The sequence below is a fragment of the Eucyclogobius newberryi genome, unplaced genomic scaffold, assembly GCF_026437365.1.
Source record: "Eucyclogobius newberryi isolate DKJ021-1_F unplaced genomic scaffold, fEucNew1.0.hap1 SCAF_16, whole genome shotgun sequence".
Classification (NCBI taxonomy): domain Eukaryota; kingdom Metazoa; phylum Chordata; class Actinopteri; order Gobiiformes; family Gobiidae; genus Eucyclogobius; species Eucyclogobius newberryi.
The window spans coordinates 12,299,153-12,326,300 of record NW_027315790.1 but is presented as its reverse complement, the minus strand read 5'-3'; the positions used below and the strand labels follow the sequence as shown (position 1 = coordinate 12,326,300).

The following is a 27,148-nucleotide window of genomic DNA, read 5'->3' as shown; positions in this document are numbered from 1 at the left end:
ATTTGATGATAATTTTGTGCTTGGCTGGTTTCTTTTAAGAGACAAGTCTTCAGAAAAGTCATTAACTGCCTGCAGTTTGTGCTGATATCACAAAAAACATTTTAAAACATTTACAATAGCCCATGATTTAACAAAGCAACACAAAACTGGTGACTGATTTGATCGTGTTTCAAAGTTGCTACATTGATCTGAAAGGCAAATATTCAATTCAATGTTGTGCCTGTAGAAGATTGGAGGTGTTTGGGTCCGTTAGAAGTGGCCATGTCTCCAGCTACAAAGTAAGGAACAGGTCAATAATAACTACAGTGAGAGGCTACAGCCAAGGCTTATTGCCGCCATAAATCATTCAAAGCATGGAAGGCTAGGAATATGCTACCTTATGTAACAGCATTTTGAATAAAGTGAATTTGCATCTAGAGAAATTCCAGTAACCACATTGCCATTGGCCATTGCGACACTCATACTCATCATCATGTAATCTTAAAAATACTGAACTAAAAACTAAAAATATATTAAATTGAATACATTTTATAATTATAAATATGGTGTAATAATAGGGTAGGACTGTGCAATGCTTCTGCTGCAAATGTAATTAAATCTAATAATTGTTTGCCAGACAGAAGTGATGCTAGTTTTAGACTGTGAAAGGAGTGAACAATGTAGAGACGTACTAAATGTACAGTACAGGGTCAGACTGCCCCAGGGCAGGACCGCTCCCTGAAAGCTCTCAAAGAGACAGTAGCAAACAATATGACAAAACTTCACACTCAGTCCTTGTTATAGGATTAGTAAATACATTCAGAAAACTATGTACATAGACATTTGATATATTCATACAATATTTCAAGCAAAATATATTGGTCAGAACCTTCAATTGTGTGCTACAATATTGAAACAATGTCCACACAAAATGAGGCCATTGTAAACTGAAAAAAGCCCTCAATTTTGCAAAAGATTTGCCAACCTCACTGTGCTCAAACCAACACCACTCTAAATAATCATTTCCTTGTACAAAAATAAAACTGAGACAATTCAACAATAGTTTTTGCACAATAGGGGTTTCATATACAGTAAGTAAGCAAGCAGTTTACATTCCAAGTATCCTCAGCATTTCAGAGAGATGCTTCTTCCTGCCACAAGTTGCTATTTTGCAACAAAAGACCCGTCATCGATGCACATCACTATGTGCAGCACAGCCCAACTTTCTTACATTGCAGCCAAAGTTGGTGAGTATCAAGTGTCAAACCAAAGCAAAGCTCAAATCACAATGCAGCGAACTCATCCCTTTCTCTGTCTCTTCAGTTTAAATAATATATCCTCTACACTGTTATTGGGAAGATGTCAAGACATTGAAGGACATAATATTTACAGTATAAACCAAGAAATAGCTTAAAGTAATGGACTACAGCGGCTATAAGTTAAGACATTACAAGCCTCCTACTTAAAAAAAACGTCCAGTCATTGTTTCAATCAAAAGAAAGTCCCACATTTTTGTGATTTATTAACATTGATAAATATGTGGCTTTTAGATGTTGAATGCCTGTCCACAGTCCACTTCTCTGGGGAGAAAACCTTTTAAACATGGAATGTGGAATTTCACTCACTAAACTTATTTTTAGTAATTTATAGTTAAGTGGCTGCTTTGCATAAATAATGCTGTGGCGAAGAGGCCAAATTAGAATACAGTCGAGGCCACAAACTCCCTCTGATAAAGAAATACAATTAAAACTAAGAAGCATTAGATCAAATCCCTGTATTTTATTCTCAACATTGTCTTGCTGACTCTCGCAGGCCTGATTCTTGAAGCTCACTACATTACATGCAGTTCTTTAGGAGACTTACACACAAAACACGTTAGAAAAGGTCAAGTACAGCTCTCCTTTTGGTTTCAAAGTCAAACCATTCAAATCCGTCACGTCCAAAGCAACAGATTACATCTTCAGAAAGCAGTTCCTTTACACAAGTAGATCTCTGTGTATTCTGGGCTACAATATGCAACACAAGGGGCAAAATTATATACAGCCCAAGATAAGTCTAAATATATTATTTTTCTTTAAATATTGAGACAAAACCGGTCACTGGGATAGGCTCCAGTCACCCGCGACCCCGAAAGGGAACAAGCGGTAGAAAATGGATGGATGGATTGAGACAAAACCTTCGGCATCCAACAGGGATTTCAAACAAGCCTTCAATGTTGCCACTTGCAAGGGACATTTCGCTTTAAGATGTGTACAGAAATCGTAATGCCATGCCAGCTGCTTACAAAATATACATCAATTTATTTCATATAAAAACACTAAATCATTACATAGCCAGATAGGAATTGGTCAATATATGTTTGGACCATAGACCTTGGGCTACATACTTATCTATACAATATATTTATTTGTTTATAGAATGGGAGATCCAAAATCACTACCAAGTTACTCCCAAAAATTCAAGAATACCAGAGATTATTCCCTTTAATCAAAGAGTGTAAGAGTTATCCCTTATTGTAAGAAAACAACAAGACACATTTACAGAAACATGAAATGGGTATGTGTTGTTTCACAATTGTAACTGGGACACAAAAACAATGCAAACAACAACAAAATAATAGATAGGTTGCCCTCAAACAAATTAAATTTCAAAGAAAGTGCTTTCTATTTTCATCAATAAACTGATAATGAATACTTAATACTTAATAAACTGTATAGTCCGATAAAAGTCAATGCAGCAGCTGTTATAATAAAAACATATTTTGGTAAAGTGCCTTTTTTGAAATGTCTAAATGATTTGACTGGAAAAACAGCACAAAATTAAAACTCTTAATGTTGAGTTGACTGACCCTGCTGGCCAGTTCACGCTGACGCAAAGTCAGTAAAATGGAAATTTAAAGAAGAAACTTAAAGGTTTTAGTTGGTCAAAGCTGTGTGCATATCATCAGGTCTTCTGTCTAATTCTTCCCTATTTTGATATGTAAAGTGCAAAAAGATAATGTACAAGAACTTGAAGCCCTCTAGACTAAACCTTCTGGACCAGGATTCTCTTATTGAAGGATTTGTACTATAACTATTCTCACTATGTTGCATGTGGCAATGTATTGGATATTTCTGTCGCCTTCTTAAGTTTTACAGCAACAAAAGAAAGTGGTACTATAATCTTTTCACACGGGTCAAGGCGAGCAAAACAAATATATAAAGCACTTAAGCATATTCGAATGTCTCTAAGTGGGTAGCAAGCAAACATGCAGAATTCAGCTGATACATACAGCAACACAAATAGAGTATATCATCTCTGTTGTAAGAAATAATACAATGGCAGAGCAAGTGGCTACTTCACATAACAATTATGTGAATCAATATTCAAGCCATGATCATGTTTCTGCCTGGTATTTTCAGCTCATGGGTTTAGGATGCTTTGTCTTTTTTTTGCATTACATCTAAGTCACTGACTTTGCTACATATCCATATTATACTACTACTTATCTACAATTATAAGAGTAACAACAATGACAATTGCTTTGGTTTTGAAAAATAAAGTTTTCTTGGTTTGGCATAGAGTTTATAAATGGGCATCAGGATGCCCCTGGGATGAGATTTGAAAATTCCTAATGTCTGACATGGCACCAGTCCTTATTCGAGATGGTGAAATGTTAATGCTACATCTTCTATTCAGGGTGTCCACCTGCAGGAGCGGCTAATCAAAGTCAGACAGTGTGTGGTGTGAGACTATGAGCACATATAAGTGTACAGTTCTGGATGGCAGTACGTGAATGTTGAGTGTGCATCTCCCTTTGCAGGCCCCACCACAGCACAAGTCTGTGTGTCAGTGTCTAGGGGCAGGTTGGGCTGGTGGCACTCTCCAGAGATGACTGAGAGAGGCGTCTGGTCAGGGGGCCGATGTTGGGGTCCGCCAGAGAGGAGGTAGGGAACAGCTTATACCAGCCACTGACAGTGGCAGACAGGTCCAAGTCCTCCAGGAGGATTTGAGCCATTCCCATGAAGCACTTGTGGTCCATACGCCCATAATCACCCCACACTATTACCTAGGAACCAAACAATAACTTTGTATCATGCATCAAATGCATAATGAAAGTAATATGGATCTTATTATTACCTGCACAACTTTGCCCTGAGGACTTTCATCAAACAGCAGAGTCTGCTGGTATGTGGGATCCAGGTTTCTCTTTACTACTTTGGTTTTCTTCTTGGCCAAACACATGCCATTTTCCAAAAGATACACTTTAACATAAGTTGCTGCAAAGACATAATGATTAGAGTTATAAGATCTGTTTAGGAACTCAATTACAAATTGTTACTACCTGGTAAGTTCTTGGAGCCCGCTTTTGAGGTCAAGCTTCTGGCTTGAGTGACCTCTACCTCCAGTTGCCCTCCTCTGTCCACCATGCCAACATAAACATCCCCTTGAGGAACAAAGCACATTGAAAACTTATGGTCATCATATTTAGTGGAGAAGATACTCTTCTCCCAACACTCAGCAGGAAATGTTTGAGGAGGACACGAAAGGAAACAACTCCTATTGTCAAACGATAAACAAAATATATAATATGTTGAATATAAGCATTACATGGTCCCTTTCAAAATCTCTACTAAACTATAAATCACTTGAATTGTTGCACTGATGTGTATTAATTGATGAAAGGATGTCATTAATAATGGATTTAAGTGCAATGTTTTGGTTAAATAATTTGCACTTTAGTGATCTTATGTGCAATATGCTCTTTAGACAGCCATTGTTTTTGGCATCCGGACTGGGTGCACTCATTAAAAAAATATATGTAAACTAATGATGGATTTGTATCTGAGAATTGTACTTAATTAGATCGTGTCAGGTTCTATTTGATTTTGTCAATGGGCCCTTGCTTGTTTCTCCAAGAGGAGACAATAAAGTAATCTAATCCAATCTTCAGCAGCACACGCCACAGTAATGCAACCACACAATCTACCAGCAGAGGGAGACATAATTGCTCTATATCTCCATGAACACTCTTAAATGTAAATCACAAGTTGAAATCTTCAAGCATTAAGATGAATAGATATGATATAATATGGCACAGTAATTTAAAAAAAAAAAAAAATAGTATCAAATTGAATCTTAATGTATCATTAAGTGTTTGATTTTGTCCACATATATAGATTTATACAGATATTTCAAATTAGATACTGATTAGAAAGTAGAATTTCTATGTTTAGAACCCAAAGGACAATGATGCATGATATCTAGACTGGAAAGGGATGCTTGAGATTTTCCACATCATTTTTATCATTAAAAATAAATGATCAAAGAAGCACACAGCAAGACTCAGAACAGTGTGTACTATCTGTGAGAATGTGAATTCTGCACTGAATTCTGGTTACCTTCAAATCTATTTTCACCTTTTGCCGGTTCTACAATGATTCTAGATGCGGGGTCATATTTTGGAGGCCTGCTTTTGGTAGAATACTCGGACTGAATCGGACTGGAGTTTGTGGTCATGGCCCATCCAGTCTAGATTCTGTTGAGACTTACCCATGGGGGGTGTAGCTAGCGTTTGCCGACCCACAATCTGAGCAGGACCTAGTCCATCCAGAAAGTCACTGAACTGCCGGTCTGGTGCTTGACGTGGTGTTGGGAAGACAAACCTGAGAAGGAGACACACTTTTTAGACCTATTGACTTCATTGTGAGACGATGTATATTTCTGATTACTTACGTTCCATCGGAGCTGTTGGAGTTGGTGCTGCCATCGGTTGAGTCCTTGCTGCCCTGCCGGGTCACTCTGCTCCTCATCTCCACAGCAAAACCTGTCTCTGTACTCCGCCGGATTGTGCTGCGCAGCTTCTTTGTTGCATTATCTGCATAAAACATCATATATATGTTAAAGTTATCTGTTTTTAACCTCCTTTTTTAACCAGCACTTTCAGGTATATCTACTCTAGGCAGGGGTCATATGACAAAAAATATATATCACAGTTAGCAGTATGGGTTATGATTCTTCTGAGACTCAACACTTCCCTGTGATTGGTTAAATCCGGCTGTCACTCACTCAGAGCATGACAGAGGCTAAACAATAGGAGAAACATGAGGGAAAATGTGTTTGTTTAAGCATACAGCTACATCAAGTAGAGAACTAGAGAATGATGATATGACATTAGCAGATGAGCTCATAATTAGAGTTTTATTGCTCCAGCCCAAATAGGGAGTAGTTAAAACAACTTATATATCTAAATATGCCACACAGTTAACTACACCATTAGTAAGTTTTGAATATGTCAACACTGTGGGGTGCATTAGACAGGAGATGGGAAAAGGAGACGTACCAAAGGGCAGGTAGAAGTAAGTGCTGAACCCAAAACTGAACAAAGACAGAAAGACGGGCTGAGAGCGATATTCTCATACAGCGTTCTATTTATAAACCTGCAGGCTGTGTGTATGTCTGTTTTTTAGCATCACATTGAGACAGACCCCATGCACTTGCTGCCATGGCAACCCGCACCTCAGATCATTACCAGACAATGCCACCTGAGAAATGGCACCATGGCGACAGTCTCGGCCGCCCTCCATCATTTCAACATACGCTTAATGACACAGCAATTTAGCCATTTAGCTCATTTAAATGCACCGTGTCGAGAACTGTGTGTAGTGATATTTGCATGTTTGTTTTCACACTTGTAGCTGATTACATGCTTTGTCATCTGGATAAATGGAGAGGGTTTCATCAGAAAAGTACTTCAAAAATAAATACATAAAAACACTGCAAACATATGAAAATAGACTATGGTGATACATCTATTATGTGCCTGTCTAAAACTCAAAAGCATCCTTGGAATAAGCCTAACCTTTGCTCTGGTAAAAGCCTAAAGTGTACACAACTCTGGATCTCCATCTTGTCATTGGGCTTGATACGAACACTTGTTACTGGCCCCTCCCCTCGTGGTCACACCAAGCCCCCCCCCCCCCCCCCCCCCCCCTCCCCACCTTCTCCTAACACAGTACGAAGCACCGCTGATCTGCTCCATCCTATTTATTTCCCTCCTCATCATCTGCGCTTTCTCTCTGCGTGTTTCCATGGCAATCTGCTCTGCATTGCACCAAGAGCAGCGGCCGGTGCACAAGACTTATCCCCCTCTGTCTTCACTGCTGTGGCCTTTACATGACTCTCCCTTCTTAATCACAGACATATATTCTTCAACACTAAACTGCACCTAACAATATTACCTTTTAATTCACATTATATTGGACAAACGTCTTGGTCTAATGTTTAATGGAGACAACAGGATATACCGTACCTCCAGTGATACTTATATAACAGACACTCAACAAGTAACATTACCGCATGTGTGTATTGCATTGGAGGACATGTTCCATTTGTCATAAATGCCACAGGGCTGTACAATGAGTTCAGTGAGACGATGGAGTGAGAGATTGGGTCTTCACACATCATGAGAATCTTCAACTCGCCTAATGTTGGGAGAATGGAGAATTTAAGATGCTAAATACTAAATTTAGCAGTCAAGTATTCTGACAAGAAATGTGGATGATACTGTGTTGTGATGGTTGTTTTGAGTATATGCAAAATGTTAATATTGAGTGTATAATTTATAGTAAAAGAAAACAAATGCTGCAAAAAGAGCTGATTTAATATAAATGAAAAAACCTACATTGCAAACTTTCAAAAAGAGGTATAAGTTGATAATTCTTTCACTTTCTTCACTTTTATGATTCATTTTACAAGCACTTCACATTTGTTTGATAATTCAACTTCAATTATAATCAAAATACATATTGTAAGCTTTTGTTTGCTCTGGATGAACATAATATCTAGGATATTTGGGCAATATCGCCAACCTCTAATTCTTACACTATGGAGTGATAAATGTATCTATCTGTAGTGACCCAGCTGTTAATCAGGTTGTTCCACCACACTTTTGTTGACTTTTTGTCATTATTTTGAGTACTGTATCTCTATTAATGTTTTGCACAATTGCCCCCCAAAAAGACTTTTGTCAATAACGTTCACTTTTTGGTGTTTTGATCCTAAGCTCTGTTATATACAAAAGAAAACAATGAGAACACTACTGATCTCATTTTTACCAGCTCAAAGCATGTGCGGTGCATGTATGGAGGTGTCTGTGTGTTTGTGCGTTTGGAGGATCATTAGAGCATCCCTGACATTTGGAGGCAGCACTGATGAAGCCCCTCTCATTATATGCTGTGATATAGAAAGCTGTTTTTAGACTCCCTGGACGTGCTGACGTGCCTATTGAATGCACCGGTGACGGCAACAATTCGGCAAGCATAGCAACAGTAACCAGGGACGGGTGCCAGGGTTAGAAAAAAAAAACAAAAGATCTGTTGCGGTATGTTCAACAGTGGTGCCTTTGCTAAATGTGGACAAAAGAAGATGCGAGGTAGAGCGGTGGGATTCATTTGTGTGCATGTTAATGTTTCAGAGGAGGCGTGTGGATCCAAATAGCTTAACTTCCATAATTCAAACGCATCTATAAATGGCAAGTCTTCTAGAACGATGGCATGGCAGATATAAGTTTGTTCTGAAGGTATCACTGTTCAGGTGAGAGCTACGTAAAGTCTTTAAAGGAAATCTGTAATAAAAATGTCTGTTCTCTATTGGTGCAGGTCAGGGTTAAGTGGTGTCTCCATGCCAGGCCAAGTTACAGGTCAGATCTGTGGAGAGGCAAGCCCCTTCACAAAGTATTGTAGCAATGTAAACACAGGAACATAAATAAATGCTGGATAGATACGTTTAATGCAACACCGTGGAACCTTCTAGGCAAAACGATAGCATCTATAAGTTGCCCAGTGCACGTTTACATCTTCTTTCTTTAATATATAAACCAAAATGTTACAGTTACTTCTCAGTTTTATGCAGACAAATGATCCATCTTGCACAACAGGAAATCTGCCATGATTGTGGAACACGCTGCAGTCTACAGAGTAATCACATCAGAGGTAATTTCACTGTGATGAACTCTGCATATAATGGGCTAATTCTGCTGCCAGGATGACCTCCCTGCTGTCATTAAACATGGTTTACGCTTTGTGAGACAGCTACAACATGTAACAAGTAGGTTTATGTCATGTAGAATATTGTATAAGTAATGTAATGTAATGTAACTGGCGGTATAAGGATATACACTTATCTATGACAGTAAGTTAAATAATACAGAAATGTAGAGCTGTCAGAGTGGCATAAATATTGTTTTCAGGCTTTTTCATTGAAACTATCAAGTATCAAGTTAACATTTTCAGTTTAAACAAGTTACGTTTCTTGTTTTAAGGTGAACATATTTTGATCATATCCATTTTTGAAAAAGGCAAGTCACTAAACAATCTGCAAAGGAAAAGCCATGCGCTTTTGCTTATGTTTACACACACACACGCACGCACGCACACACACACACGCACACTGAACTTGTGTGCATAGGCCTACTGTAATAAGCCTATCTTTCAAACATTGTGCTAATGTGCCTGGAGACAGTAGACCACATCCAGAGCGCGTCGCAACTCTGTGTTGATGCTGCGTCTCATAATTAGCCACAATTCCTCTGGAGCGCACAGGTGGACACTGCGATCCAGCTCCAATTCTCATATCCAGCCATGCGCTTCAGAGACACTGACAACAGGCGTGGCTTTTACGGCCTGTAGACTGTGACAAAATCCCGTTTAGCCTACACATATTTTTGCACTGCATTAAAGTGTTAAAACTCAAATAATCAACTACAAATAAACCAAGATGCAACAAATCTTAACCAAGGCTGAGAAACCAAGAGTGACTCCTTTGTTGTTACTGGTTTTATTGGCACTGATGAGTTTGTGACAGGAGCCAAGAAAAAGGAAATATCAGCAATACTAGCAATAACTGACAATTCACTAAAGTGCTATTTTTAATCTCTCTAAAACTGGAACCTCTGCGGTCCAAATATCCACTGATTCATCACAGTGGGCGCACTAGAGTTCAAGTACAGAAATACTTCCTTGTTTAATGGTGTGCTCACATACACAGTTGTGAGGAGGTAGTTAGTTGTCTTTGCACTCCAGGATTATCCTTCTCAGGAGATGAAGCCAGAGTGAGTCATCCATTAGACCTAAGATACTGCTGCGCGTTCTCTTCACTGAAACTAATAATAGAAAGCAAAAAATAGCACACAGACAGCTTCAAAATACGCTTGACACTAGTACACGTCTGTTATAGAACCAGCGGAAGTAAGTGACACTCGCAGAAATACAGTGGAGTATTTAAGTTGTACATTGTGTTTTATATCTCTGACAATAGGCTTACTGGTTTACGTCATGAGTGTACTAATCTTCACCTACTTACTTTACACAATAAGAGATTAGTCTACATGGAATGGTGAAGTGTCCTACTAGGACAATATCTGACGATAATAGGTGCATCGTAGTTTTTTTAATGTTACATTTTATGAAAGAATCGCTAAACTGATGCTAAGGCATAAATAATGTACCAGTAATATATTCGAAACTGGTGGAAAGGTCCGTTTTCTATCGTATTTCAAGAGAGTTAATAGTATAATCTATTATACAATATCTATTCCCAAACTAAAATGGATCCAATTATATCATGAATTGTTATTTTCAACTGAAGAGTACATATTATGAGATATTCAGAGTCAACAGTGGCCAAGTAATTAGTCTTTCAATACATTCACTAATTGGACTAACCCTCAACCAATGCCCTCCCTCACTGCCCAGCCCAGTAAATGTCTATGGATCTAATACAAATCCAGTATCATTATTTTGTATGTATTTAACAGACAGCCACCCACTCTGAGAGAAATCTGGAGAATCCACCAATTAATATTAATATAGAGAAGGAGGGTCTAAGGACAGAGGACTCTGCAACATCGTCCCTCGCCACCACAGACATTGCTTGATTCATTTTTCACTGTCGCCCTCAGAGGCAAACGTTGTTGTGATTTTGGGCGTTACAAAATTAAATTGAACTGAATTGAATATTTGTGTCTGCCAGGCCAGGATTTAATTCAGAATCTCAAAATCAAAAACACAGGTGGGCAAAATACTGCATGAGCTGAACTTAGATTACTTTCTAATAGAAACGGAAAACCCCGCCTTGGCTTGCACCCTATGATGTTATGGCACAAGAAACACTGATCTACAATGAATGTACCATGCATTTTCAGGGCCGCGCGATTAGTCGCAGTCTACGGCTGTAATTGACCAAAGAAAATCTTGCTTGACTTGGGCAACACTTTTAGATTTTCAATTAGCCATCTAGAAGGGGGCGTGGCATTTGCAAAAAGTCTCAAAACTCCCTTTCTCCATCCCTTAATTCAAATCATTGGTTTATATCATATCTATGTAATACATAAATCATTATAATCGCAATAAAAAATACGTTGATAAAATTTTTGGTAATTTAAATTTAGTCAGTCGCGACCCCCATAATAACAACCGCTGGCATTCGTGACCCCCAAACACAAAAATAGGCAATCAGCAAAGTTATAAAGTAGTCTTATTTCTATTGATTGATCGATTTTCAGGGCATGTGCCAGATAAATGACTTTATTAGTCCAGCAAACAGGAATCTACATTTACCACTGCCTTATACAAGACTGCTGTATACATTTTCCTAAAGGCAAATCAAAATTCAAATGGGCAAAATCATTGCAGCCCAGTAGCTCCGTGGTCTAATCGGCAGCACATGTGCCAGGTTCTGTGCGGCCTCAGAGTCCTGAGATGAATTACCGGCTCTGACAATTTGCTGAATGTCTTTCCAGCTCTCACCCCCATTTCACGCTACATAATCGCTGCTAAAAACCACAAAATATTCTGTCTTATTCTGTATGAAACTTGCTTTGACCTTTAAATATAGTCCTGCAATCAAAACAAGAATTGCAATGTTTGCAAAATAACAGATATTTTTCTATAATTATTCAGCACGACTTTCGACACAATTATTACAGCATGTGCGACTATCCGAGCAGAAGTTTTTCATTGGAACATGATCACCCGGAGCTCAGTGATTTGAAGTGTGTCATGGTGTTTCTGAAGCCGTTAAATGTCACTGTGAAGATGATCTAAATACGTAGGATTTGACGAGGCTCCAGGAATCTGCCTCGTGTTCACAAAACAAGAGTGTCTTGCATCATGAGATCCGGTTAAAGCTACTGGCAACAAGCAACACATCAGATGGAAACATTACTGGTGTGTTCACGGGTTTACTTTCAAACACAATCTGCAGTGCTACAAGAAGTGATAGAACGACAAGTACAGAGCAACTTTCTATCACTGTATTCTTGTAAGAACTTAGAGAACTAGCTTGGACTGTGAAGCTGCTATTCTCTAACTTCACGTATTCTCTCTCTCTTGTTGTGTTCACATGCTGTAAGTGCCTCACATTTGTAGATGTGCTTATATTCTACATATCTGCACTGTACAATAACGCTAAATGCAACACTGATTGATGCTGCTGATTGTTGCTCTGTCATTTTGCAGGTTGCATTCATACACAGTGCAAACTAATACCGGTAATCACTAATCACTGTTTAATGGAAATGATTTTTTACACATTTTTTTTGATCTACAAAATGTGTCAAAGAAAAGGAAACATTGCAACAAGCGCTTACGTGTTAGATAGAGATGGACAAATAGATCTCATAAACAGCAACATAATTGCAATGGATTTTTTGTGGTACACAGGCTTCTGTTTCATTTTGTGGAGGTGCATTACACATTTAAAGGTGAACTGTTTACATTTACAGGTGGAGGGTCCGTCACCTGCTTGTCCCCATGGAGAAGTTACTGTTTTGCTTGAAATGCTCCACAGTGTGTCACTGAATAGTAAGGTGACAGTACAGTAAGTGTGCAAGTTTGTGTAATTACTTGATGAATACTGTGAGTGATAAAAGAATGAAATATAATGTTTTGCTGACACTATTTCTGGAGTGATCTGAACACAACAGTTGAAAATAACCTCTCCTGACTGAAGCTTTTGAGCGGCAACAGACAAAGAGAGAAATCAAGAAGCGGAACAGTTGACATGGACACAATGTTCTATAAAAGGTAAGCTTTCAGTTCACTCCAGGACAACACATCATGTACAACTGGAATGTAAGCAACACAGACCAAGGAATGAAGAAGTAAAGTCACATCAGGCGCACTACACAATATTTACTTATGTTTTCCTACATCTGACACAAAGTAAAAGTAAAAGGGTATAAAAAACACAAGTGATGCTGTATATTCAATAGCACTAAAATATGAATTTGCAATACACTTTTAATGTGACTTTCAGAATAATAAAAACAGAATTTGAGGGTGGCACAGAGGAGAGGTTAGAATAGCAATAGTCTTCACTTTAGTTTGAACTGCGTCAAATAAAAAAAAAAAAGTATTGTTATTGTCAAATTCACAAACATAAAACAATGAATACTAATTGCAAAAAATCTAGTAAAATATAAATATGATCAAATTAAAAGCGTGCATAAAATAATGAATTAGAAATCAATTAAATGAACTAGGAATAACTTTTACAGTAATGGGAAAAAGTAAAAGAAGGTGGTTTTAATCCTACATGAGCAAATATTGATAGATATTTTTTTTTTTCATTCTTTAAAAACTTCCTATTTTATATTTTCAATCATTCTTTGTCAAATACAGGTGTCCCCAAACAGCGTACATGACTTACTGCCACTTTATTTTTCGTGTATTATTCATACGCTCCAATGAAAGCGTTTACATGTAATATTCAGAGACAGTTCATTTATATCCACAACACCAACCTTGTTGATTGAGCTGCTGCGTGCTCTTGCTCCACTGCGACAGACCTACGATGGCCACCATTTTGGCTCCCAGACTGGACCTCCTCTTCTTGGTGCCGGACAGCGATGCCGTGTCAGCTCCTCCGCTGCCAGGGCTCTTCTCCAAGTTGTACATGGCCCCTGAGATACTGGAGGAGCGCACCACGTTCAAACCTCCAACGCTGCTCATGGTGATGCTGGTGGAATGCCGAAGAGTAGAAGCAGCGCTGAAGAAAGGACAAGAGAAGTCAGGCAAAGGTCAACTCAAAAAGATCAAATCCACAGAATCTGTAGTACTTCTCCTCACCTATAACCTAACGCATTGCATTTTTTAATCTATAAAACACTTTATTCAACTACTCAATACCACAATACTAAAACCAGACCCTTCACATTATAAAAAGGTAATGCAGTGAAGAGTGTAACAAAGCAGTGTCTACAGTACATCGAGTATAAATGCTACAGTATGTGATGAGAGTTGTGATGCCGCAGTATACGGTGCTTGGCTTGTCACACACAATGGGGCAGATTTTAAGCCTTAGACTCAAGTTTGCCCTTTTCTTTATTGCGCAGCGGCATTTCAAAAGAGGACACCATCAGAGGAACAAGCCATAACATTTTCACCAAACCATTTTGAAGTTCATGACTGGAACATAAAGGTTAAATGCTGAACTAAGGGAAGGTGAATAAAGCCCAGACATCACCCCAAAGCCAACATAAAGTTTAAGCCTGTTAAAGTAAATGGTTAAGTAAAGCAGTTACACAAGGGCCCATATCCAGAGCTGCTCTGACATGTGTGTAATGCACATGTAGCATCTGTTGGGCCCTCACACCAGTGAGAGCTTGGCCTCTTCTGAATGTCAGTACAGGGTTCATAAGCATAGGACACAAGATGATATGAGCTTCTTGTCAAATGCAATAACGTATTAACTAAGAAATATTTCATACACAGTCAATATTGTTAAATATGTTACTGATGACAGTAAGGGTCAAATGTATACTGTAGTCATTATAAAGCCTATAGTAATTCTGTGTAATGACAATAAGAACAATGTCTGAGCTCTGAAAGTACAAGATCCTGCATTACATTTGTGACAGACAGTGGTTCCATTCCAAACAAATACAGCAACAAACAAAAGTAACCACATCATATTTTTAATCATTTAAGCTCAAAGACCATGCCTACCTCAAGAGGCAAATCCTTCACCATAATATGACATGGTTTAGAATTTTATGTCAGAAATTATTCATGCAACATTCTAATTCAGTGTAAGTCGAGTGGATGGGTGCAACAAGATTCAACGTATTTAAAATGTAAAAAGAATTGTAGATAGATGTGTTAAATTAGGACAAATAACGCAATAAACAAATTTACTTGATAATGAATTGATAGTTAATATTAAACAGGCTTCAATTTTATTTTGCAGTGGGGGTGTTGGGTTCAATTAAAAAAAATGCTAGGGTACTTAGAAAGGGTATAAATAATATATGAAGCATATAATGATAATATATAAAAATGGAGGCCTTATTATCTTCACTCCAATGTTGGGCAAGTCAATTTATTTCCTCACTTCTGAAAAAAATATATTTGGGCAGCTGTTGTGATGATCTTTACAGTGCAAAGAGGGAAAAAAAGCTTGCTTATTGCATAAACTGTCGGTGCTTTCTAGTTGGGTTGAAGTGGGACCTAAACCCAATTTGGTTTCCTCTTGAGCAGGCACCAGCTGCTTTGATCAGAGTTATGATGTATCTGCTGCCAGTAAAACCATACAATGACAAAAATAATACACATGGACATTTACTACAAATATTTATAGACTCGTGGCAACACAATTATGCCAAATATTCTCTGGTGATGCATGCCATGCCCCATCAATGTGCGGCAACTTGTGCGTAATGACATATCAGGCTAATATGACAGAACAACTGCTGTGCTGAAGAAGAGGCCCTTTAGTAATGCTCATCTTAAAGGCTTTGCACATCCAACAAGAGTCTGAATAATGAGCCGCTTTTTCTCTGCTTGGACCGGCGCAGAAACAGCTTTAGCGCACCTTGTTCAATAGAAGAATAAAAGGCACTCACCCGGAGAGCGCGATGCGGTGCGCAGCGCTTAGGTGGTCAGACAATAGTTTGTTTTTGTGCTCGGTGTGTTGATATCATCGTTTATTCCTGATGTCACTGCTTGGTGTACGGATGGAGGAGATCTTGGTCACACTGCGTCCGAGGCGCGGCTGTGAAGTGCGTTTGTTGCTGAAGAGAGAAGGAGACGAGAGAGGGGCGCGCGCGCGTGTGGTGGCGCGCGGGAACTGCAGGAGGATTAGGTTCAAGAGATGTTCACATTACTTTTTAATACATAAACAGCTGACTGGCTCATTTTGATGATCGTAATTGTATTTATGAAGTTCGAAGCAGAAGGTATTTTGATTTTGTAGCCAATGGATGAACCAAACCATATTCATTAACCCCTAATGCTGAGGACCCATATTTCCTATTAGAGCAAAGATGTGACCGGAACAACAACATACATTCTATGCCTTTTACAGTTACGAAATGACAAGACATGTTTTTTTTTTAATATATTCCTATGTAAGCATTGGATATACTTTTTTGTTACATATGGTAAACCCATAGTAGGTCTTAGGGGCCCACAAGATTACCCTCTCTCATAAATTATATTATATTAAGGGAGGCCCATGTGAAGCAGCCTCGGGGGCCAAAAACATCTGTTGATGGGCTTGCATCTATGTGAATCTGTGTCCTGTCTTTTAGACATGATAATCGTGTTCACCATTTCTAAATTTTGAAATTTGTTGTTCAAAAAACTGAACCAATGATTAAAGACTGGACTGACATTATAATTAACATTTTAAAAACGAAGAAAATGGACAAACTGAAAGGACATAATGACCATACAAACTTGCCAATGCCTTTTTGATTCTTGGGTGAGAGACTGCTGGAATGCCAGGTGCCACACTAAGGCTGTAGTGCACACTGTTGTTGTGTCCTTGGCCATGACACTTCACCCACCTTGCCCCCTGTGCCATGTGTGCTGGTGTATGAAGGGGAGTATGTTTGTGAATGAATGCGGGACAACAGATGCAAATTAACCCATGGCTTCAATCCAGCAAGTTCAGTAACATGCACTGTCCAGACCAAATAATATATGTAAAGTATATAAATAAATATACCAGACTACCTATTTAGGACTTTGTAAATTATTTGAATGCTGTGTCTTGTTTTTTTTTACCATAATAAATAAAAGAAAATACCATGTTATGAAGAGGGAAACCCTCTGGGATTATGGCATACACATTCTAGAATCTGAAACCCACCATTGAGGTTGAGTCATTTAGGCACAATGTGCTCTATAAAAAATAATAATACTGTATTTAAAGTGGCAGTGATACTACCACTTTAAATACATTATTATTATTTTTTTAGCAATATTTATTCAACACATACATATATCACATGATTATTGTGCTCACAAATTCACACATTTCACATTTTTGTTCTGGACCAGAACAGTACTTTTGACACTAGATGTTTCACTAAACCACAAGCGTGTTAACACAGGTCATGTGGTGTCTAGTGGCCAATGGTATCACTTTGTTCCAAACCAGGAGATGTGTGCTACCTGTATGATAATGAGTGAGACACACACGTGTGGCCCTTCTGAAGTCTATAGACTGTGCCAGGAGCCTGTGGTAGAGATTATGCCTGTAGATCTTAGTATAAAACATCAGAGGGATACAATGGATATCCAACTAGTGTACAACTAGTGTAAAAAGGAATGTTCTTTCCCCAAAAAGGTCATGATGATGTCAGATGCAACAGAATGTTATTCAGAAGGTGGAAAGATAAGGTAGCAGGTTTTTTGTGCCTTCAGAAAGAAAGCTCATAGCTACAATTGCCTCCGATTAAACTCAAGTGTGTAGCCCCTCCCCCAACCGCTGCACCTGACGGCTCTTCATCTAGTAATCAATATGCACAGAATAGTGCAGCACAAACGGGTGTATAATGATAATTCTGCAACTATTATCAAAGCATTTCTTGTAGTCATTTGTAGTATTGGTACCCAGTGTCAGTGGTAAGGCCCAAAGTCACTGGGATAGGCTCCAGTCACCCGCGACCCCGAAAGGGAACAAGCGGTAGGAAATGGATGGATGGATGGTACCCAGTGTACCAGCTGTGTCATGTGTGATCTACTGATCCCCAAGCAGACTCCATCATCACCACACCAGCCAGTACAATTTCCTGGCACAGTCAAAGAGAGAAAGCATGACTTTAGAATAGTTACATGTGGTGGGTGGTTCCCCTCATTATCATACAGACGGGTGACCTGGAAACACCTTTCTAATTAAATTAAATTAAATTAAATTAAATTGAAGAATCAGTATCACAAACTAGGAACTGCCTTTGGCATTAAGGTGCAACATAGAACAATGAATAAGAGCAGTAGCCTCTTGCAGTGATGTAGAGTGCACCAAAAATATGCCTTCAGATTAAAAAGTGGTCTTGATCATTTTTTACACAGTACACCTTCAAAAAATAAAATAATTTATGTTTATATATTTGCATACAAGCATCTTACAGGAAGTATTACATTATTGAAATTTGCTGAATGAGAACCGGTAATTGTAAAAAAAATATTCACATACAGTAATTTATAAGAAATTACACTGAAAGCAGGTTAGCAGGAGGAGTTTTGAGTGGAATCTGACCAAGCATAAATCTTTTAGCTTTGAACTGATCAAGTTCTTCAGAAGTTAAATTGCTTTCAGAAGAAAACAGACTGTCTGATGTTCCACTGGCAGGAACAGCAGAGACTGGCACAGATATGCTCGGTTGTCCAAATACACTGGTAACTCCAGGCGTGGCGGGACTTTGAGCCCCAAAACCAGTGCCAAACCCTCCTCCAGAACTGGCAGAAAAACTGAAATTCGATGGAGAGCCAAACCCTGTAGGAGTCATGGCTGAGGTTTTGTCTGAGGCAGCAAAGGAAAAGGCAGATGCTGAAGGAGCAGGTGGGGCCCCGAAACTAGAGGGAGGTGGTGCTGATGGAGCACCTCCAAATGTTGGAGCGCTGCCAAATTCAGTGGAGGTAGAAACTGAAGGAGAGCCGAATCCAGTCGCTTGGGCTGCAAAGCTAAAACTACTCTGCTGGTCCGCCGCCCCAAAACCTGGAAGAGAAGAATAAAAACACTGAATATACCTCCACATGAGCAAGAGCTGAATTTCAAATTAACAACTACCTTTGCTTCCAAATGCAGATCCAGTGTCAGTTGAACTAAAGCTTTTTGATGAATCTTGTGGCGCTGTGCTGTTTAGTTCCCTTATCTGCAAGCAAGCATTAGTAAACCGACTCAAGTAAAGTTTTTGTAAGAAAGCATAGATTACACTATTTTTGTCTTACCAAGGCTGCTCGTGTTGAGGCATTCATTACTTTGAGTTCCTGAACTCTACTTCTCCACTGGCTGAGTAACTGATTCACACCATTGATCTATGTCACAAAGTAAATGCTTACAATAAACACAGAAAATAATGGATTAAAACCGGGAAAATGTAGACTTACATAATTTTGCAGGTTTCCAGAAGCTCTTGAGGTGTAATACTCCAATCTTAGCTCTTCTGGAGAAAGATCTGAAAATCCTGAAACCAATTTGAAATGTTAGAAGAAAATAATTAACATGACCAAGTTATTATCAGAATGCAGCTCTACAAACCAGAGAGTGGATTCTTTGAGTGAGAATAAGTGGAAAAGCCCCACTGTCCTGAATTCTCCCAGGCCTCCATGTCACTTTGAATTGTCTCACTACACAACAAACGGAAAGATTAATACTATGTGATGTTAGAGAGACCCTTCAATTATGAATCTTTTGACACTTCAACTCCTATGAATTTTACTGCCATTTATGTTTTGCTCTTTGCTATTATAATGTGATGTGTGAGTAATTTCACCTGTGAATCAATAACATTTGTCTAAGACTAACTGGAATAGCTGAGCAAACAAACCATTTTCTGTCATTATCATCATCGCCTGTTGTTGCGGCTCCTGCGCCCTTATCAAATGTGCTCGGAGTGTCAAGAGATGAAAACCGATTTTGTGAAAAGTTATATTCAGAGCTCTTGACATTTTCTCTTCTCCCAAATCCTCCACCTCCACCGCCACCTCGGCCCCAGTCTGAGCCGCCGCCTCCACCTCCTCGGCCCCAGTCTGAGCCACCGCCTCCACCTCCTCCGCCGCCACCTCTGCCCCAGTCTGAGCCGCCGCCTCCACCTCCTCCGCCACCTCGGCCCCAGTCTGAGCCGCTTCCACCTCCTCCGCCACCTCTGCCCCAGTCTGAGCCGCCGCCTCCACCTCCTCCGCCACCTCGGCCCCAGTCTGAGCCGCTTCCACCTCCTCCGCCACCTCGGCCCCAGTCTGAGCCGCCTCCACCGTCTCCTCTGCGGTTCCACTGATCATTCTCCCGAGAGCCAAAAGATGAAGGCTGCACGTATCCCCCTCTCTGTTGGGAAGGATTCACCCAAACCCTGTGGCCAAATCCTGCAACAAGACATTAGGAAGAATGTATTACTTTTTGAGGATTAAGGAAGAAAAAAAACTTCACCAGCACAATTTTTTCTAATTTCATCGTGTTATTATGAAGAAAGCCCAATTCATCTCAGAAATAAGGGAAGCACAAGATACTGAAATCAAATTGGAATAATAACATATTTTCAGGACTGGAAGTCGCATCTTTTTTCATAGTTTGGCCGGGGTGTGACTTATACTCCGGAGCAATTTTTAGTCTGGAAAGTACGGTAAATTTGTGATGGCGCAATTATCAAATCACAATGGGTGCAGATATTGGGATCCTTGATTTTCCACCAGTGTGTTAGAGAACAGTATGTCTTGAAAAAATTGCCAAATTGAGTAAACCGACCTATAGATATAATTCAATAATTTAACATTTTAGAATGTCCTGACAAGTGTTCCGACAAAAAACAAAAACAAAACCCGGATTTAGACAGAATTGGGTTAACTCTGCAAATAAACATGCTGTTGTACCTGGAGTTTAGACCTCTATACATTTAAATGAATTGCATTATGTTATATTAGTTTATCTGTTCATATTTCAGTCTTCTCTCAAAGGTTGAGGCTTCTGGAGTAGTTTACAAAGTCCACTCTCAACAGAATCCTACTTTGAATAGACAAACCTAATCACAATCGCAATAAGTTTACTATAACCGTCCAGGCATTACAGTCTTTTGTGTAAAAATTATCACAGTAAACCATCACCTCCTCCTCCTCCACCTCGAGGCTGCTGCTGCGGTGGAGGAGCGCGATTGTTGCTGTTGTAGCCGCCTCCTCCGCCTCCTCTTCCTCCTCCTCCTCCTCCTCCCGTGTGCTCGTTCCAACACTTTTCGCCATATCGACAGCGGCCTTGGAGGAAAAACTGGCAAACAGGCATTTTGTAACGTAAAATTGATTTCTCTGCTCTGAGTTTCTTCTTCTTCTTTGGTGTTTTATGGCGGCAGGTATCCAAGTGTTACATTACCCCCAGACTTTATTCCTAATTCCCCGCTGCAGTCGCGCCTTCACCCCTTGGATTGTTTTTGATTGTTTTGAACTGTGTCGCAGGGTTTTTACGTCACAAGATCGCCGGCGTTGTAAGAATCGTCAGCGCCCTCTCTTGGTTGGATAGTGAAATGTTATCAAGCGAGACAAATATTTCAATACCGTTCATTACATCGCTTATTATCCGTCTTGAATGTGTATTTTTCATTATGTGTCAGAGAGCCTCAAATGCTATATGAATGTACAATGAGACTTGAAATCTAGAAGTTATTTCATATTCACTTTCTGCAAATGCACACTAGAGGGCACACTAGACTAAATTCAAAACCCCACTGCCAATGATTTTAACACAGTCGTAGATTGAGTGTGTTTAAATCATGGATGTATTGGTTTAAATCGATGTGTCCGTTAGAAAGTTTGGTAACAAATGAGACGAAAACAGTGTCAGACATTTATAGTGTAGAGAGTCATAGAAATCTAATAAAATGGTTGAATGTTGTAGATTTTGTGAGCTGAAATGCATTATTACATATAATGCAAGAGAATTTTGTATTTACAATGCGTTCTATATTGATAAGTATAACTTTCATATTGTACAACATGTATATATCATTACAGGTACATTGTTTTTTTTTTATATTGTTCACATGGTGTGATGTCTCATAAATGTACATGTGCATTTAAGCCTATCAGAATACAGATACAAAATGTGTGTACATTCCTACATTATTTTTCTAATTCATCTATGATTAATGAGATTCCAAGACATTATACAATCAACACAGTGACAGTAAATATAAGTGCAGTAAATATAAGTGCAGTAAATAAAAATAAGTAAGGAAATAGGCAATAGGAAATCATAAATGTTTTTGCAGCAGAAGCCCAATCAATGAGCCTTGATCACATCAAAGCAAGAAGTGATAATCAAAAAATATATCTCCTTGCAAATGTTAAGACAACAGTCAACGGAGAGGTGCAAATCCTTGTGGCACTGAATTTGTAAAAATGCTTTCACTTCGTCGCTGCCCACCAGATCAGAATACTTAGTACGATAATAACTATTGAACAAACCACTGCCAAAATACACATCTTCTTGCGAGACTTTTGCTGTGAAATACATAGAAACACAGTATTATCAAAATGGTTAAATGGTTAATTCTCTCTGCATCTTTCAAATTGGTGTGAACTCACTTGGTAATGGGCTGCTCTCTGAAGCTGATCTGTTCCTCTCTCCACATGGACCTCAGCATTTTCCACATTTGCCTCAATGCTATCTGCAGAGGACCACAAAAAGCTCACATCAAAAAACACTTACACCATTAAAATCACTTCGAGAAAAATGCTTCAAAATTATACAAACTGAAACAGAAATGGAATAGTATTTCATATTAAAGAAAAAAGTGTGTTAGATGTTAAGATTTACCAATCATCTCTCCTTGGTCATGGATCATCACCGCCAGATCTTTGAAGATTTGATTGACATCTAAAATGTCAGACTTGAAGAAAAAGGAAGAAAAGACCATTAGTAGAATATGTAGCTATAGCTAAAGTTTCAGTCACTTACATTTAATTACACCAAAGTTTTATTACCTTGCCTTTCAAGTTCAGCTATGCTATTTCTTGTTGAATTAAAAAACAAGATTAAAGGCACATAGACATACCTCAAGCTGTTTAATGTTGGTTTCCCGCTCTCTGATAAGCTCCAGGTCCTCCTCGGTAATGGCTACTTCTTCCGTCTGAGTGGTCATCTGACCCCAGTCCTCTTGACTTTGAACAAACCGAGATAAGATATTGAATGCATGACCAATGGATAATGAAAACATAATGCTAAGGCAAACATATTAATTTATTATGATTGTGGCTGGGATTATTTTTGCTTTTAAAACACTTTTTGTACTTTTACTGGTTTATGGTACTTTTTAACTGGATTCAGCCCAACTAAAGTCATTCTACAGCAGACCAATTCATGACAATCATAATTGTTCTAATCCAATTCATCTTTGACAAATACAAAGGATTAACCAACAGAGGATTACGTACACTTATCACAGTTTGAAAACCACCGTCTTAATATAGACAATACTTTAGCATATTCACAAATACATAATGTCTATCTACACACATTTTTGTATAAATGACAGTAATCATATAAATATGACACTACCTGTCAAATGACACAAGTTTTTCATCGCGAAAGGGGTCATCAGCCTGTAAAGAGAAAGCAGTAAACAAGTTTGCAGTAAAATACATGTTGCACCATATTGTTATTGCTATATCCCTCATAAACAAACCGAAAGTCGGGATCCAGCTCTTGCGCGAGCCACCGACTCCTTCTCTTTTTCAGCTGCTTGACGCTGTATTGCCTGGAAGTTGTTCAGAGCCGCGGAAAAATCATTCATAAGTCGCTCCCTTTGGATTTTTTGTTGCCTCTGATGGAGATCCAAAAGAGAATTTGTGTAAATGAAAATAGTAAATGATAATACCTTTCAGGCACAGTGGTCACACAAACAAATATATCAAATTCCTATTTATAATTTATCAATCACCCCAATTATTTCATTATTACCTGTTCAGCAGGGGATAAAGGAGGAGGAACGGAGCCCAGGTCCTTAAGGTGCTTGTTGGTTTCTTTGGCCAGTTGATTGGTAGAGTGTTGTATCTGTTGCCTGAAAAATAATAGTTTCATATCAAAGACAATTGTGAATCTGTAAATAGTTTATAAAGTGTAGTAACATGTCAAAACACATGTTTCACAATTACGTACAACTGCTCTTGGAGTGTAGTGGTGTCCTGCCTGGTCCCCAGTTGGTTTACCATACTTTTGATTTGTCCAGCTGTAAGAAAAAGTGTCATTGTTTTAAAAAAAAAAATCAAAATATTTTTAAAATATTTCGCTTTAAAGGCTAGTGGCAGAGACACAACCACCTGTCCTTGCAGTACTTTATAACTTGAGTACTTACTATTTTGTGTGATTTTCTGGATGTTGGCGCTGCATGTCTGTGTTAGGGAGTGGAAGTCCCGTTGGACAGGACGATAACTGTCTGTTTTACCATAAGACATGGTGGACTGTTTCTAGTGCAGCTCAAGGCTTTCTGCAAATATTTACAAATGTTATGTTAAATGTCATGTTAAAAACGACCGAGTCCTAACCAAGAACTGCCTTAGCCTCCTGGAAACAAGCAAGATCAAAAAAACTAAACACATAATCTCCAGATCCCATTGACCAACTATTTTATCATGTTGAGGATGACGCCCACATTAGCACACAAGTCCAACAATACAAAAGGTATCGATCCAAACAACGCGGACTAAAGAAATGACAACACGTGGACAGGGTTTCTGGGTTGCCTGATTAAAAGTACAGCCCTGTCATAGCTCTACAAACAAAAACTATTTGCTAAACACATACAGTTTTGCTCCAGGTTAGCTCAGCAGCTAATGATGCTAACCTGTTAGCCTGGCGCAGGAGGAAACGAGTAAACAGTCCACATTCTACAGCCAACACAATCTTATGACAAAGACAACACTCGCAGATAAACATCACTTACATTTATGCTGATTTAAGTTAAATCATAGGTTCAGTGTTGACACCCAAAACAGCTTCTTCCTTATGAGTGACGTTGCGTGTGTTTTGTTCTTCGGCGACTTGGAGGCACCACATCCCGCTGCACTGCCCCCTCCTCCCGCAGCGTGTGACTGCACTCGTGGCCTTCACGTGTCCTGGATCCATGGCCCTGGCCAAATATGTTTAATCACCAACGCGCGCGCGTGTGTGTGTGTGTGTGTGTGTGTCTGTGTGTGTGTGTCTGTGTGTGTCTGTGTGTGTGTGTGTGTGCGCGCGGGTGTGTGTGTGCGCGTGTCTGTGTGTGTGTGTCTGTGTGTGTGAGCGTGTCTGTGTGTGTTCCCCCTATATTATGCGCCCTATTGCATGGGACTGTAAAACCCGACACACCAATTGGATTGGTTGCAAGAAAGCATACGACTCAATGTAACATACTTGGATTATTGAATGCTTGGAGTTGTACAAGATCAATGGGCCTTCGTAGGGAACTCGATGAAGTTGTGGAAAACCACCTTGAGGCCAATGGCAAGACACTTGCACAAGTGTCTGTCAAATGTGGCATAGGAGACGCTCTGTCCCCACTGCTGTTCTGCATAGGTCTGAACCCCAACAGCCAAATAATCGACAAGACTGGCTATGGATACCGACTCAGGAATGGGGCCACCATCAGTCACCTCCACTACATGGATGACATCAAGCTGTATGCTAAGAGGAAGCGGGACATTGACTCCCTGATCCACACCACCAGGATCTACAGCTCAGATATTGGAATGTCATTCGGACTAGAAGTGTGGTCGGATGGTGACTACACAGAGGGGGTCTCACTCCCAGAAGGAACGATAGCAGACATTGAGGACAGTTGCAAGTACTTGGGAATCCCACAGGCAAATGGCAACTTTGAAGAGGTAACAAGGAAAGCGGCTACGGCCAAATACCTACATCGAGTGAGGCGTGTCCTCAGAAGACCTCCCAGGCCTCTGGTAGAGGACCCGAGCTTGAAGGGGGATGAACAGAGACCGCCTGTGGAGGGAAGAGTTTAAAAAATATACATATACATTTATTTATATCTATATATAACTAGATAATATCAGCCATTGCGAGTGTCTGCGTTGTTGCGTAAAAGTACAACATGTGTGTAAGTAGTGCTGGTGGTATTACATGTGTGTAAGTAGTACTGGTGGTACTACTTAAGATAAAAAGTCAGATTTAATTGACAACAAATTACATTAAAGCTGCGCTAGCGGCGATGATGGCTCTCGCCTTCCCTCACGAACCCCTTCCCACCCGTGTATGTTTTCTGCTGTGTTTTGCGGCATACCAAATGGAGCTCAGTAATTCACCGTTGATGATTGCGTAGTTTCAGATTCAAATAGTAGTTTGTCCTGACAAATTGCAAGATTGTGCTGAACGCAGACCTGAGCAGGGAGAGAAAGAGAGAGCCTCGGTGACAGCGACTTTTCATTAATGTTCAGGTTGGTTGGTTGGTTGGTGTTGTTGTTTTATGGCAGTTGGCATCCGAGTGTTGCATTACCGCCAGACTTTACTCAGACTTTGTCGTAGTCCTTAAAAGTTCTTCTTACATTGCTTTGGTTGTTGTTGTTGTTGTTGTTTTATGGCGGTTGGCATCCAATTGTTGCATTACCGCCAGACTTTATTCCTCAGACTTTTCGTAGTCCTCAGACTCTGTCGTAGTCCGTAAAAGTACTCCTTCCATTGCTTTCAGGGGGTCAAAAATACCCGAGTTGTGGCAGAAAGAATAAAGTCTAAAGAATAAAGTCTAAAGAAAAAAGTAAAAAGAATAAAGTAAAAATAATAAAGCCTAAAGAATAAAGCCTAAAGAATAAAGTCTAAAGAATAAAGTCTAAAGAAAAAAGTAAAAAGAATAAAGCCTAAAGAATAACGCCTAAAGAATAAAGTCTAAAAGAATAAAGTCTAAAGAATAAAGTCTAAAGAATAAAGTCTAAAGAAAAAAATAAAAATAATAAAGCCTAAAGAATAAAGTCTAAAGAATAAAGTCTAAAGAATAAAGTCTAAAGAAAAAAATTAAAATAATAAAGCCTAAAGAATAAAGCCTAAAGAATAAAGTCTAAAGAATAATAATTCTAATGCCCCATTCATTCTGGGGAAAGACTACGAAACGTCTGAGGAATAAAGTCTGGCGGTAATGCAACACTCGGATGCCGACCGCCATAAAACAACAACAACAACAACAAAAGTAAGATAAGATTAAGATAAGATAAGATAT

The 27,148-nt window shown here is 39.2% G+C and overlaps 3 protein-coding genes across 4 annotated transcripts; all 3 read right to left on the bottom strand.

The window, feature by feature from the left end:
- Positions 1-2,683: 2,683 nt before the first annotated feature.
- On the bottom strand, positions 2,684-14,104 carry rims3 (regulating synaptic membrane exocytosis 3). Its single transcript, XM_072447601.1, has 6 exons — positions 13,763-14,104; positions 5,695-5,836; positions 5,512-5,624; positions 4,304-4,405; positions 4,099-4,238; positions 2,684-4,027 (listed from the first exon to the last, which is right to left on the bottom strand). Exons 1-6 carry the CDS (start codon positions 13,968-13,970, stop codon positions 3,815-3,817), a joined length of 918 nt encoding a protein of 305 aa, XP_072303702.1. The 5' UTR covers positions 13,971-14,104; the 3' UTR covers positions 2,684-3,814.
- Positions 14,105-18,302: 4,198 nt separating this feature from the next.
- nup42 (nucleoporin 42) lies at positions 18,303-21,360 on the bottom strand. 2 transcript variants are annotated; one of them, XM_072447599.1, is made up of 8 exons: positions 21,063-21,360; positions 20,061-20,327; positions 19,796-19,940; positions 19,507-19,595; positions 19,356-19,432; positions 19,197-19,283; positions 19,036-19,120; positions 18,303-18,963 (listed from the first exon to the last, which is right to left on the bottom strand). In XM_072447599.1, exons 1-8 carry the CDS (start codon positions 21,232-21,234, stop codon positions 18,458-18,460), a joined length of 1,428 nt encoding a protein of 475 aa, XP_072303700.1. In that variant the 5' UTR covers positions 21,235-21,360; the 3' UTR covers positions 18,303-18,457. The 2 variants fall into 2 exon arrangements, with proteins under 2 accessions (XP_072303700.1, XP_072303701.1); XM_072447600.1 differs by having other exon boundaries at positions 19,796-19,952; positions 20,193-20,327; positions 21,057-21,357.
- Positions 21,361-21,780: 420 nt separating this feature from the next.
- On the bottom strand, positions 21,781-25,033 carry stx12 (syntaxin 12). The gene is made up of 10 exons (XM_072447598.1): positions 24,890-25,033; positions 24,302-24,433; positions 24,106-24,175; positions 23,908-24,007; positions 23,633-23,770; positions 23,506-23,549; positions 23,003-23,108; positions 22,765-22,837; positions 22,533-22,615; positions 21,781-22,448 (listed from the first exon to the last, which is right to left on the bottom strand). Exons 2-10 carry the CDS (start codon positions 24,399-24,401, stop codon positions 22,353-22,355), a joined length of 810 nt encoding a protein of 269 aa, XP_072303699.1. The 5' UTR covers positions 24,402-24,433; positions 24,890-25,033; the 3' UTR covers positions 21,781-22,352.
- Between the last annotated feature and the right edge of the window lie 2,115 nt (positions 25,034-27,148).